This window comes from Peromyscus californicus, unplaced genomic scaffold (genome assembly GCF_007827085.1).
Source record: "Peromyscus californicus insignis strain IS unplaced genomic scaffold, ASM782708v3 Scaffold_23__1_contigs__length_62951481, whole genome shotgun sequence".
Classification (NCBI taxonomy): Eukaryota; Metazoa; Chordata; class Mammalia; order Rodentia; family Cricetidae; genus Peromyscus; species Peromyscus californicus.
The window spans coordinates 35,918,672-35,933,938 of NW_026294534.1; the positions used below are offsets into that span (position 1 = coordinate 35,918,672).

Genomic DNA, 15,267 nt, shown 5'->3' on the forward strand with positions numbered 1-15,267 from the left:
TTTGAAATGTTAATTGTTGAAGATGTTAGACTGTGCATTGTTAAGCACGGGTTCACAAGTGGCTGGCACACCTGAGCACTACAGTCGACGTTATTAGCACGAATTTCCTCTACTCCCGGATATAAATGGCTTTTTATAACATGAGAGTCAAGACAAGCTCTAGTGGCTTGGAAAAACTGAGACATGGTAGTCAGTAACATGTCTTCAGCTCAGCGGGAGAGCTAGGAATTATATGTGGTTGATGGCAGTCTTCCGTACAAAGGGGTTTCTCTGTAGGGTGAGTACTCTGCCTAGCATTTTGTCTGGCCTATATATAAGAGATAAGAGATGGCTTTAGATCATGTGTTTACTTTTATTTCTTTTAACGGTGTTCCTCTTTCTCTCCTTGTTTCTTTTCCTTGTCTTCCCTTTCTGTTCTGTTTTTGTTACTTAGCAAGTGCTCACACCAGAGCCCAGGCTGGCGTAAAACTCGGGGGCAGTTTCGTACCCCAGCCTCCTGAGTACTGACTGAGATTACAGGCATGAGACAGCGCTTCCAGCTTGCTGCCATTTCTTACACAGAGTGTTTGGTGTTTTGTTTAGTCATGCGTCTTCAAAAAATTGCAGTTTTAATTACCTGTCTGTGTATGTTCATATACACGGGCCATTCTGTTTTCACAAGTACTAGAATTTAGTTTCATTCTTTTCTGTACAAAATAATTATATAAGTTTCTTTCTGTACAAAATGAACAATTACATAAACTTCTTACTGTAATACTGAAAGTGTTTCTTCTGTTTCATTCTCCAATCAAGTAGACCGAGTAAATAGCCACTTCAGAATCTTAACCATCCTCAGTTTACCAGAATCTTCCTTTCCATTTCTTGTCTTTATTGGTCAGTAGCATTACTTTGCTGAATAATGGCTGAAGCAGGCAAGGGCATTTTTTTCTGTGTTTGTATAAAATTATAAATTATATAATATTAATTTGTATATTATATAATATTTACATATGCATAAAAATATAAAATAATGTTTTGTATCATATATATATATAATTTACACACATACCTCTAATTTGATCAATCACATTGTTCTAAAACAATTCAAGGGTTTCTTCTTATTAAATAATGTTGCATGTGAAATTGGTGGTTCTTTTAATGAAGAATCAGATTTCAGAAATTTCACTCCTTTAAAAGGCTCAAAGGCATGTGACAGTTGATCATAGTATTCTGGTGGTGTGAGCCAGAATACACCTTTCATTACCTTCTTTTGTATTTATAATAAAAAAAAAAGACACTAAAACATGAGTTTTGGAGATGGGGGTTGGATGGGTGAGGCATGCTGAGATTCAAACCCAAGACCCTGTGCTCCCTGGCAAGTTCCCTCACCAAGCTGCATCCCCAGCCCCTCCCAGTTTTAAGGGTGGGCAGTGTAAAGTTGTGGATTGAACTTATTTTGGAGTGGGAGTAACCAAGGAGTCAGAAATAACAAGCTTTTTGTCAAAATCTCTGGCACTAGGACCTGTTAACGGTCATGGTCCCTTAAATAAAATCGGCAGAGCTTCAACAAGCGAGGTATTCTGTGGGCATGGAAATGTGAGTCACTTGAATTATTTTTGGCAGTGCGGCAACTTCATTTTGCCTTACAGAAGTTACTGTGTCGAAACTGGGGCCACTGTGTCATGTCAGCTGGTGCAAGGGGTGGGTGTTGAGGGCAGGATTGGAAGTAAGAGTAAAGCCAACCATCCGTGGTGTGCGAACAAGGCTGGCTTGGAAAGCTTGCTTTACTTTTAACTGTTCACGTGACAAGTGGTGTTATGTGCCACAATCCTGGAGAAATCAGACCAGGGGAGGATGGCATCTGTACCGGCTTCATTAAATATCTGCTGCATCCTTTCAGAAGGAAGTCCTGCCACAGCGATATTTCTCTTTTTCTTCATTGTTTTAAACATTAGCTTTCTTTCATACAATGTATTTTGATCATATTCTTTCCCTCCCCACGTTTCAAGACCCTACCTACCTCCTTACCCACCCAGCTTCATCTTTTCTCTTCTTCTCCCGCACAAAAGAAACAGACCAAAGGAAATGAGAATCAATTAAACAAGTTAAAAAGACCAAACAGCCAAACAAAACATCTAACAAAAAAATGTGGAGAAGGTTTTGTGTTGGCCAACTCCTCTTGGGCACAGGGCTTGCCCTGGAGTGGATACACCTGGTGACACTCCTTTGGAGAAAACTCTTTTTCCCTTTGCCTGAAGGTATTAATTACTGGGAGCTTCTTGGTTTAAGGTTGGGACTTTGTGTCATCTACCCCTTCCTTTTTGTTTTTTAGGTTTTTGAGGCAGGGTTTCTCTGTGTAGCTTTGCGCCTTTCCTGGAGCTCACTCTGTAGCCCAGGCTGGCTTCATACTCACAGAGATCCACCTGGCTCTGCCTCCCGAGTGCTGGGATTAAAGGCGTGAGCCACCACCGCCTGGCCTGTACCCCTTCTTTTTTTTTTTTTTTTTTTTTTTTTTGGTTTTTCGAGACAGGGTTTCTCTGTGTAGCTTTGCGCCTTTCCTGGAACTCACTTGGTAGTCCAGGCTGGCCTCGAACTCACAGAGATCCGCTTGGCTCTGCCTCCCGAGTGCTGGGATTAAAGGCGTGCGCCTGTACCCCTTCTTAATGCAGAGATTTTGTCTGGTTTTAACCTTTATAGGCCTTGTGCACGCTGCCATGGTCTCTCTGAATTCACCTGTCTATGAGGCCCGCTGTGTCTGGGTGACTCTGTTTCCCTGGAATCACCCATCACCTCTGACTCTTGACATCCTTCCTCCTCCTCTTCCACATAGATCCCTAAGTCTTGAGTGGAGAGATTTGATCAAGACCTCCCATTTACAGCTGGGTGCTCTTTTAGAAATCACATGATCTTTCTTTCCATTCAGTGTAGCAGTGATTTCAGTAGATGCATATTTAAAGTCAGTTTCCATAGTGACATCTGGCGGTGGCTTTGCAATCCCATCAAGCATGTTAGGAATGATAAATATTCTTAGCTAATAGTTTCATATTTCCAGCTCTTTTTTCAGACTGTTCAGCTTATTAACAACTTTTTTTTTTAATGTTTTCATTGTACTCTCAAAGTTAGAAAGTTGGGCACTTAGGACTTCTGGAATACTTCTTTAAAGTAAAGGAACAGTTCCCAATTATGCTACAGTGCTGGGCAGTGCCTAGAACAAGCATGTCTGAACCTGTCTTCTGTGCTCAGCATGACCATCACAGCCAGTCTCCCTGGTCTCCCTGGTCGTCCTGTGCGGGTGGGTCCCACATTCCTCAGGAAGTTAGAATCCTGTAATTTCCTTGTTCCTCTCCATTCTCACTGGATTTTTCTTCTGCATCTGGCTGGAGGGAATTCTCTAGAAGGCAGGGTTGCCTCTTCCTCTTGACACCCTGGCTTTATCTGTCTTCTAGTCACACACTGTTACTGCTATCTAAAAAGGGGGAAGCCAGGCATGGTGACAGGCACCTTCAATCCCGGCACCAGGGAGACGGAAGCGGGAGATTTCATCTCATCAGCCATTCTGTTTTTGTTTTAAAAGCAAAGAAATGAAAGATAGAACATTAAAACCAGGAACAGAGAGTGCTAGGGAACAAAACGCAGGTTGTTGAAGACAGAATGTAAACTCTAGGAGAGTCTGAAGATTAAAGGTTTATTTTATGTGCTTAAAAAAATCTATAAAGACTATAGATTTTATTAGTTCCTTATTTTTCCCAGGAATAATGAGTTTGTAACTTCTTATACGAAAGAACTTACTACAGATTATCAATAACTGAAAGTTGATTCATAAGCAAGAGAGTTAAGAATAGGAGTCAGATTTTAAGAATGAGTACAGTTGTCTGATTCACACCCAGTGATGGCTTGAAGGCGTCAGTTTTATTTTATTTTATTTTATTTTTGTTTTTGTTTTTCCCTTGTGTTGGTTGTAGCTTTAGGAAGTACTAATTATAGGAATAAGGACTCAGAGTGACCCCAACACTAAACATTATTTCTAGTCATACTTGTAGATGGCTGGCATGTGGGTTATTTTAGAAATGAGGCTTTCTGTAAAGAACAGACTAGATTCCTATCAACCCCTGATTTGATCGAGGGGGGTGTATCCGTACGCATTCTATGCTCCTCACAGCCCGTGACTTCATGCCATAGGAAAGTGGGCCTCTCGCTCTGTAGTCTTAGTCTTTAATTAACATTTGATACAGCCCTGTTTTTCTTTATATCTGAGCCAGAACCACTGTGTCTCATTTTCAACCTTTATTTATATCCAGCCATAGCTAGGAATTCATGGTAGGGATTCACTTTAGGAGGAACACGGCTCCTCCTCCCCTCTTCCCATAGCCCCTGGCCATAGCTCGGAGTTCATGCTAGGGGTTTGCCTTAAGAGGAACATGGCCCCTCTTCCCCCTCTTGCCTGGTTGACTGGGGTGCGGTGGGGAGAAACCAGTTCTCAGTAGAAGCCTACACAGCGGAGAGACTAGGGGGAAAAAACACCATGAAAGTAAATAACCAGTTTTCCATCGTAACATGCTTGCATTTTATAGTTTCCCCTTAAAGCTGTTGTATTTGAATGAATACATAATCTTCACCTGAATTCCACCATTAAAAAAGTGCATGGGATATGAAGCCCTTCTTGTCTCCCAGGTTATCACACTTTTTTTTCCCCCTCCGATTATTGTTCACAGAATAGACCTGACCAGGATCCATGCTGGCCCTGAATTCACATGAATGCTGCCCTTTACGGTGGCCCTGGGAAAGTTCCTCATCTCTTGAGTTTTTCATCAGGAGCTGAGGACAGTGGCACCACTAGTGTAGAAAAGATCCAACAGGACAGTGCAGGACTACCATGATGCCTGGCATAGAGTAAACCCGGAGTAAATTGTTTATGTAATTGTCGTTGTTTTATGAGCTTATAATTACATTGGAAGGACTACGATTAAAAAAAAAAGAGAGAGAGAGAGAGAGAGAAAGCAGCGTGAAATATTTGATAGTTAGAAGTGAAAGGCAGGGGGTAAAATCACCATGTGTCTGTCTGCTTGAAATTTTCTAATAATACTTCACTTGTCCAATGAATTTAATTGGATTTTAATGGAGCAGCAGCATGGGAGAGAAGCATATGCGCCTTCATTTGGTTAATATGTAATCCGGGGAGGGGAAACAGCCCGTGTCTCTGATTTCCTTCGGTGACATGATGGCTGCAGTCAACAAGGGAAAATCGAAAAGATTTATTTGTTGCAGATACAAACAGTTATACAATATAGTCATTTAATGAATTATTGAATATGTATAGATTGTATTTGGGTTAGAGGAAAAGAGGAACCATTTTAATGTGTAATCGATTGTTAATCATAAGTGGCTGTAAACATTCATCTTAAGGTAGTTCACTTTACATTTGGTTATTCATTGTTCTGTGACTTTTTCTGATATCACCCCCAAATAAGCAAGCACTTAAATTTAAATAATCCCAAATAGGAGCACTTTAATAACCATATATTGTGTCTGAAAAATTGTTGAGTAGGTATTAAGTATTTCACACACACACACTCACTTAACTATAGGAGGAGGTAATGCATGGTTGATTAGCTCAGCTGAACCACTCTACATTGTATCCACATTTCAAAGCATTGTGTTGCATACAGTTAAGAGCTTATTTCATAATTTAAATACATAACCCGGGTTAGTGGTTGAGATAAATACTGTCTTACTGCTGAACATAGATGACCTTGGTTTTTGATTTTGTATTTTGCATCTGATCAGTGAATCTGAGGTCGGAGGATTTCTGAAGTGTAGTCAGGTGCATGGTGTTGAATGCTGAGGTGCCATCAGTTCACAATGATCAATCATTCTGGGAGCCAAAAGGCAAAGATTATGCCATTAAGTGAAAGGCCAAATTTGCTTAAGAGAGTTGATATTTCCACTTCTAATCACTTTGTTGGCGGAGGATTTTGGAATCAAAGTCTTAATAGATTTCCACGACGGAGCCAGAATATACCAGTCCTCTTGACCCTGCTCAGCCATTGTACACTTTCTCTCTTACCAGTTCTCTCTATAAACATGGGTTCTAGTTTAGGTCTCAACGGAAGCCTCTGTATCCCAACGCCAGCCATCATACTGGAGCAGTTTACTCATTAAGTGGACAGCTATCATGCTTTATATGAGGAGCCAGAAATATCATGAGTAGCTAGGGAAGATACACGTTTTTTGCAGTTTGGAACATAACAGGGAGAATTTATGTTTTTATGCCATACTGGTTTACTTAAGATGGTTAAAAATATTAAGAAGTTTAGCATGTGAGAAACCTGAGCAATTTCTTATGATAGGCTTGCAAACATTTCCCATTTTCTTTTCTTAGTGGTTTTTAAAGGACTGGGTAGTCTAACTCAGATGTCTGGAGGAATGTTCCTCCTGGTCTCTGTGCCTGGGCTGTGGCTTAAGGAGTGGGACTGAGGCCATGGAACTGAACCCTGACTCCGGTTTGTCTTTGATTTCCTGCTTAATCTCCATGGAAGCCAACACATTTCAAGTAGCCATAAATGTTACCTTTGGAAAACAGAGTACTTATTAGACCAGAAGATGATCTCTTAGTGCCTATACCCTGGGGTATTTTCAGATTTAGATGAGACATTTTTTAAGTAATTGTAAATACTTCTGTACTTGGTATTATATGCTACATATTTGACCATTATGTAAGTATTAGCTCATTTAATCAATCATTAAGGAACTTGTAGTTATCTCCATTCTGTTGGAAGGGAAACTGAGGCTAAGGAGGATAGATAGCTTGCTGAAGTTCATGCATCTAGTAAGTGGCATCTTGTGGTATCTCGTTAACTTTTTGTTTTGACTGTTTCTCTCTAGGTGTTATAGAGACGTCGGACCGACTGGACAGGGAATCGACTTCCCACTACTGGCTCACAGTCTATGCCACGGATCAGGGTGTGGTGCCCCTGTCGTCCTTCATAGAAGTCTACATAGAGGTGGAGGATGTCAATGACAACGCACCACAGACATCAGAGCCTGTGTACTATCCAGAAATAATGGAAAATTCACCCAAGGATGTATCTGTGGTCCAGATTGAGGCATTCGACCCTGATTCTAGCTCCAGTGACAAGCTGACATACAAAATTTCAAGTGGCAACCCACAAGGATTCTTCTTAATACATCCTAAAACAGGTATGTCTGTACTTTCAAATGGACTGTGTATGTGTGAGTACACTCTCCCAGTTGAGGACTAAGTTAGCATTTCTTTGTTGCTGAGCTTTCTTTGGCTTGGCTCTTCCCTTTCCTTTTCAGATAAACTTTTACTGTGGATGAAATTCAATCCAAACGTGTTTAACCTCTTTGGGCTTCCTACCACATAACTCAGTGGTTCTCAGCATGTGGGTCGCGACCCCCCAACGACCATTGGAAAACCACAGATATTTATATTACGATTCATAAACAGTAGCAAAATTACAGTTATGAAGTAACAATGAAAATAATTTTATGGTGGGGGAGGGGGTCACCACAACATGAGGAACGTATTAAAGGGTCGCAGCATTAGGAAGGTTGAGAACCACTGATATAGCTGGTTTATGATATTGCTCACAGTAAAGCTTTGCACTCTGGGTCTAAAGCAGTTTTCATTATTTCAGTACTAGTTCAACCATGATATAATAAACCCAGAGCAAATTCTGCTACTGTGTATCTGAATTTTTATAATGGTGCTTTATTTGGGAAGAGTATTAGGTTTTATTTCATAGTTCATTGCTTTGTGAGTACTGATTTAAGTTTTTCCCAGCGCTCTGACTGGAGGTAACAAAACTGGGGCTAAGCCACTATAGGGTTGGAAGCCATAACTCTCATGAGCTGACACCCCAGCCGTTTCCTTCTTTGTTCTAAGTCTGGGACCCCACAGGGGCTGGAGAGACAGCTCCGTGGTTCAAGAGCTTGTGCTCCTCTCACAGAAGTCCCAAGTTCAATTCCCAGCACCCACTTTGGGTGGCTCTCAGCCTTCTCTAACTTTAGCTTTGGAGTATCTAATGCCTCTGGCCTCTGAGGCACCTGCCCTCACAGGCACAAACTCGCACACCGATAATCACACGTGCTCATAGTGGAAGAGAGTAAAAGTGTGTGGTGTGACCCTCTGCTTCTTCGAAGGTTGACTCCATGACCAGCGGATCTTCCTCCATCCTGTGAGCCCACCATCTCTGCTCTTCTCCATTGGCTAATGTGTTTCATTCCTGTCTTGCTTCTTAGGCCTCTTTATTTCCCACGCTGAAAGGAGATGATCGGTGTAGTTATTGTTTTGCACAGCGAGCAACCTGGCTGCGTTTGAGCTATGAAAACCTTCCGTGTTGAGTGCAGAAGAATTTCATTTTATTATTATTAGTCAGTTAAAACAACAGCTACTGTATGACATTGAAAGGACACTTTCCTTGTAGGATGAAGAAGTGGCTTAGCCTGTCAGTTACTGACCTGAAAAATAGCGTGTGTTTCTTCCATCTTTGCTGGTAGAATCTGATGAACCTGGCATTCTACAGAGCAAGATAGATACAGCTGTCTTACCTTTGTTTGAATGTCAGAAAGTTAAGAGCTTAATCCTCCTTATCATGTCTCCTTTCCACACCATTCTTATTTCCCACTTTGTTTCCTTGAACTTAAAATGAAGCAAATCTTAAGAGGATAGGCACCTGAGTTCTAAGTTTGTGGAGGAAATGCCCATATGTAGCTACCCATGGAGGTCATGAAGGCGTACTGTTCTTGATCCCTTGAAAAATGTGTTTAAGGGCTGATATGACTTAGTGACCAAGCATTGGCCCAACATATATTCAGCTAGGTTCTATCCCCTTTGTGTGTGTGTGTGTGTGTGTGTGTGTGTGTGTGTGTGTGTGTGTGTGTGTGTAAGGGGGCTTAAATTGTTAGTTTGTAAAACTCTTGTCAGCATATTTCAGCCTAACATTACAGAGACTTATCTTTAATAGTTGAGTGACTTCAAGATTTATTTTGTTTAGGGATCATTATACTGTAGCTTTTTGGAAAAATTCTGGTCCAGTTTGGATTCTTAGAAAACTGAGTGTCAAGACTGATTAAGCCTTTAAAAAACTCAAGTATGTAAAAGAGAAGTGATAGGATCTGAGAGTGTTCCGTTTTTAGGAGCATTGACGGTAGCATGGTGGACCTGGAGCCTAAGAAGTAGGTTAGCGTCATGGCCAGACCATGCCGAGTTTCAGGCAGCCTCTACTCCAGGAAAAGGCTTGTTTTAGCAGTGTGATATGTACTGTTTTCGCTGTACAGGTGGTAATTAGGTTCCACTTTCGTTGTGAAATCAGATGAAAGTTATCCAAAAACTAAGTAAGAGTCAGAAACTTAAAACACATTGCCAGCTGTAAAAGAAGAAACCTGTGAGTTTAAAGTAATTTCAGAGGAGGGTTTAAGAGTCCAAAAAGCATGCCTGAACTGAAGGGGTGGTCCCAGTATTGAAAGAGAGAGAAGTCTACAGGAAAAAGCCTTGATGGGATAGCTCTGCTTAAAACTGTTTAAAGAATTAAATTTCTAAAGTGTTTCCATCATATGCCTTGAGTCCCTCTTTTAGATTAGATTAAGTCCCCCCGCGAAGGGGGAGGAAAGCAAGTGATAAATGCCTTTCTATTATCAGAGCAAATACTGCAGGTCTGGGCATAATTAATAGGAGAAAGAAAGTTAAAATTGTGTAGGTTAGGTCTCAGGAATAATGACGCCAGGGTCATGTCCCCTGGAATGAGCCTGTGTCCAGCCTTGCCTTCCCTTTGAGTCTGCTCTGCGGCTCTTAGGAAATGAGGCCTGTGGACTCCTACACTCTTCCTTATCTTCCGCGTGAATACACACCCTCGAGGAGTTCACAGTGAGCTCGCACCCCTGGGTGAGAAGCACAGGTATCCTGCTGGTAAGATAGCAGGAGAAAATGCATCAGTCTCCAAACAGGTTGTTTTTGACGGCTTGAAGGCAGATAGGAGTGGAGGCTAAGTATAGTGTATGGGTCTAATTCCTGAGAAGCGTGTTACAAACCGTATGTTTAGTAAAGAGAGTTGCACAAATCACCGTGTCTTTAAAGATCCCAAAATAGCTCTGGCTCAGTAAGCATATTGTTAAGAAAATAGAGTAAGTACCGTTTCATGAATTATGTCTCCAAATGGTTCTGTTCTCCCAGCTCAGCAGAAGATCTCAGCGGGGTCCTCCCAAGGCCCACTCGGGCATTAACAGGAGCCTCATCCCCTGAAACCATAGAGCAGACCCTGAGTTGTAAGAGGTGGTTTGTTAAAATGGGGACTGAATTGTGGGAGCTGCTGAAAGACGATCTGAAAGAAGAAAGTTCTTGTGATTTACTGACCTGGAGCACCACCTGGAGACCTTAAATCAGGGTCCTTAGTAATTAACGGCCGAAGGAGAAAATCACTGGGCTGGAACTCTTGAGATGTAGTCGTAGTTAGGCCTTCCTCCTGGGACCATGGAGGAAACAGACATTAGGGGGGGCGTTAGGCTTTAGGATTAGCGATGAGCGATGTACACTCGAGTCCTCAGAGTCCTTTGTGGAAAATGCGCCACCTGCTTCTCTTGCATGTTTCAGTTGCTTGTTCAATGTATCTGAGACAACCAAGGTTTTAGTGGATTAATTCAGCTGTGCATTTTCTTTGAATAAACAAATGTAGGGTGAAGTGCACATTGGCTTCCCCGTGATTATCGTCTGTCGAGTTAAGACCCACGGAAAACCCAACATTCATCGTGTCTGTTTGGACATGAGGCGTTTTCTGTGTTTGCACTGGGAATGCGGCCCCTGTAGTGCTTTACAGGCATGCCATTTGGAGGTGTGAAGGAGGGCAGGGAAGGGCGGGTGGGAGGCAGCGTGACCCAGCCTGTAATGAAGGTGTGTGGAGGAACTGGGGCCAGACTGATGGTGTGGGACAGTCAGGAAATAGCCCTTGGAAGTGCTGTGGGGATGATTTTGAAGGTGAGGGAGCAGATGGAGTAGTTAGAGTCTAAGCGACAGAGCTAGGTGAATGGATAGCAGCCGGGACACTGGAATACCAGAGTAACAACTAAAGATAGCGTTCATGTTGCCTTTGTGAATAAGGAGTCTGTATAAAGACTATAAAGATTTTTTTCGAGTCTGTATAAAAGCCCTTAGAACATTTTGTGGACATTTAAATGACCTCCTTACAGTCATTTTGTAAGTGAGGGAAACATCCCAATTATTTTTGTTCTTGTTGTTGACAAAAAAGATTTTTTTAAAAAAATATTCTGGAGCCGAGTTCGGTAAATTTTTTTTTTAAGTTTTGGTCTCCAAGCGGCAAACTTGAATGAGCTTCTTCTTTTAGTATCTTCCAGTGTTTAATTATGGTGCTGAGGCTGTCTTTCTACGTCTCAGACAGTTGTTAGTATACTAATTATAAGTAGGGTTTGATGAGATTTCTCATTTTAGGCACACGGGCAAAAGGCTTAATAATTCATTTTCCTTTCCTAACACAGACACTTTTGTTAACAGCATGTAGATTTTTAGTAACTCTTTTTTGTTGTTGTTTGTTTGGTTGGTTCTATCAAATATCAGTTAGGGTCAGTTTGCTTCTTTTAACATAAATTGTGCCTCTGCTCAAGGCGAGAGAGAGACAGGAGTCCCGATATTTTATTGTTTGGAGCCTTGACACCCGCCAGCTCACGCAAGCAGCAGCATCATAGCTCCGCGGTATGCCAAGGACAGAGGAGGAGCCCCAGACAAAAGAGGCCAGTGTGGGCTTCCTTATCCTCCAGTAACCCCTGGCAACTGACTCCACCTGTGCGCGCGTGCCTTCCCGTTATCAGCTTTGAGGAGTGATACACAGCTTACAGTTTGTCAGATAATTTTGAAGGTTACTCGGGCGGCATGTGCCCGCTTCAGAAAAGACCAAAGTCTTAGGCTCAGTCAGTGTATTTGTTATCTTCCAGGTTTTTGATGTAAAATAAGTCTTTTTTTTTTTAAAAAAAAAAAAAAACAAACTTCTAAAAAGCTCCCTCGAGGCATAATTAACATGCAGTAGACCGCACACACCGAAAACCTGCAGTTGAGTAAGTCTTGACATTTGTCTGTTACCCAGGAAGCTGTCACCTTGTCAAGTAGTGGGCATACCCTTCACTGCAAAGAATTTTCTTTTGGCGTTCTGTAATCCCTGTCATTCTCACTGCCCCCATCCCTCTATGACCGCGGCTCTGCCCCTGTCCTTATATTAGTTATATACAGTACATTTACCCTTAGAATTCACATAGGTGGGCCGACGTGATGTATCCATTTTCAGGGGAAGGTTCCACTCCTACGTATTTGTTTGAGATTCATGTATGATACAGCTCTGGATGAGCCTTAAAGTCCCCTCTTTGTATCCTTCTGCAGATACAGTTTACTCACGCAGTAAGGGATGGGCATTTGGCTGTCACCATGTTTGGTTATAGGAAATGATGCTGCCATTAACGTTGATAAAAATCTTCAGGAGATCATATCGTTCCGTATCTCCTCGACTTCATAGGAATGAATATTCTGAAAACCATGAAGACTGAAAGCTAATTGAGACTTACTCTTTTTTTGGGGGGTCTGATATTGAACGCCTTGTAAACTGTTACTTCATCTATTTTGTTTGTTTTTGATATCTTTAGAGTATAGCTCTGACCCCTTGATGCGGATATGAAGCTCAGTTATTGCTTTTTTTTTTAAATCTTAAAAATGCTCAGTTTCAGATACGCAATAAATACGCATATACTCCTCCCCCAAAAAACTTTATTAAAGGAGCAGTAGATAATTCCAACCAATGTGTGTGTGTTTAAATTATCAAAGTTGAACTTGTAGATTAATTTTAGATATAAACTTAGTGTCATGTGTTTCTGGAGTTGGTAGACAAAGAAATTCCAGTTCCCTTTCTGTCTCTCCCAACTGTACTGTTGAGGACACCCAGAATGGGCTGTCCTCTAGTTGTGGCTGGTCTGTGCTCCTCCTAATGACCATTCATTGCCTGTGCCTACTAACACTGGGATGTAGATATGTTTTAATGTCTGCACACATGCTGGGAATCACACGCCTTCTGGGATATATTACTTATTTTAATAAGTAGTGGATTCACATGGTACAGAATTCAAAGGCCTCAGAAAGATTCCCTGTGTAGAGTCTGACTTTTACATAGTCCCCTTGATTCCTCTCTGTAGTATCTTAATGGCATGTTATTTTCTATATGGATGCTCTGCAGTCCGGGGCCATGTCAGGGCTGGAGGTGGAGGATGACAGAGCGGTTGCCTTTTACAAGCAAGCTAACTGTCTGAGTTAGGGTGACTGTTGCTGTGATGAAGCACCATGACCAAAAGCAAACTTGGGGAGGAAAGGGTTTATTTCACTCACAGTTCCATATAATAGTTCTACATCAAAAGCAGTGAGGGCAGGATCCTGGAGGCAGGACCTGATGCAGAGGCCATGGAGGGGTGCTGCTTACTGGCTTGCTCCTCTCGGCTTGCTCAGCCTGCTTTCTTACAGAACCCAGGACAGGGATGGCTCCATCCACAAGAAGATATCGTATAGCATCAATCACTGATTAAGAAAATGCCCTACAGGCGTGCCTACAGCCTGATCTTATGGAGGCATTTTCTCAACTGAGGCTCCCTCCTCTCTGATGACTCTAGCTTGTGTCAAGTTGACATAAAACTGACTGGCACACTAACCAACCTTGAGCCCCTGCTCATAACCTTTCCTCTGTTTTGCTGAGCCACTGTCCTGTCCTGCCCTGCCTGTTAGCTGGAATCAGCTAAGGACAGCCTCTGTGCCAGCTGTTTCATGCTATCTAATCCAGCCAACCCCGAGCGCCTTTTGCCACCTTACGTTTTTTTAAATACAGCAGTAAAGGCTCTTGTCCATGCTTTCCCATGTCACTCTGCTTAGGGAGAACATGCAGTGGGACTGTTAAGTAAACAGAATCATCTTTTGGGTTTCCCACACTGAATAATAATGCAGTCTCTATTTCCAGACACAGAGGCAACTGCTTATATTTCTTTTCACTCTTAGGTAAGCAAGGCAAAACGCTTGTTATTTTGCTCGCATCTTGTTAATGCAGGAGTTGACAACCTGTACCCACTAATAACACATCTTTCGTTCTTCCCTGAGGTACTATGCTTAGAAAAATTCCTGTAGCATAGTTACTGATGGACTTGGCACATTATTATTACTTGACTATAGGTGTGTGTCTCTCCTTTCTCTGCCCATTCCATTGACCTTTATCTCCTCTAGTAAATAGGTTACCTTTTACAGATTTTCATTCACTGCTGTCTTTCTTCCTGTCTGGAGAGAAATATCTAAAGAATTTTATTTTGGGGCTGCACTAAATAGGTTAGAAATGGGTAGCAAGCCCAAGGAAGGCATCTTTGTTTTGTATGTATGGTTATATCAGCAGGCACATTCCAAGTCAGTCTCCTGATCAGCCGCATCATTTATTTCTGTCTACTTGAGATTTAAAGATGGCTTTGAAATTTCATGGTGGCTTTTTTCTTTTCCTTCTTCTTTTGGGCAGTAATGGGGATTGAACCTAAAGACCTATATATGCTAGGCAAACACTATGGCTGAGCTACAACCCATTGGTTGGATTGAGGACCTGCTCAAAGCCTGTTCATTTCTGGATCAGTAGTTTAGTACATATTCGACTTTTCTAAGTGCCGCTGGTGCTCTTTTTGGACTAATTTCCACTGTGTATCTATCTCAGTTGTCTTAGAGAATTGAGCTTCAAGGAGACAGTCATAGAGATGCGGGGCGTTCACCCACCAACCCCACAGTTCCCCAGAGTTTTCTTGAGTGTGAGCAGCAGGAACTATTAGATAGAAGGATTTAGATTGTGGAGATAAACAGATAGAAAATAAAGGACAGCCTTGAGAGGGCCTGGAACCTATTCCAATGAGCTCTGTCTCTGCCCCAGGGTATTTATAGAGACGCCAAGGGGTGGAGCAAAAGACCTCCTCCCCCAGCACAGCCAAGTGTAGACCCTCAGACACCTGCACTCAGACCCCTTGGTCCAATCATCCTCTCTATGCAGACTTGCTGGGTAAAGCCACGAGGAACCTGAAAACGGGCTCCCACGGAGAGACCTGCAAACCTTGTTTTTTTTTTTTTTTTTTTTGCTGTTGTTGTTTACTTATACTTTCTAAGCCTTCTGCCTCTCTTGGCTTCATTTTAACCCTTCGTTGGGAGCATAAAGCACACTCTTCTTTCTCTATGTTTTGAACTTTGTATTTTACAATCATGTTCACACCCTG

At 42.0% G+C, this 15,267-nt stretch overlaps 1 protein-coding gene across 8 annotated transcripts in view; it reads left to right on the plus strand.

Annotated features, from left to right (window-relative positions):
- The window catches only part of Fat1 (FAT atypical cadherin 1), a 123,777-nt gene that overhangs the window by 49,028 nt on the left and 59,482 nt on the right, over positions 1 to 15,267 (plus strand). For all 8 annotated transcript variants that reach the window (XR_008221439.1, XM_052752120.1, XM_052752123.1 and 5 more), the window contains exon 3: positions 6,862 to 7,176. Coding sequence is in view for 7 of the 8 variants with exons in the window: in XM_052752120.1 (XP_052608080.1) it covers positions 6,862 to 7,176 (315 nt within the window). In the remaining variant the exon portion in view is untranslated. The remainder of the gene's footprint in view (positions 1 to 6,861; positions 7,177 to 15,267) is intronic.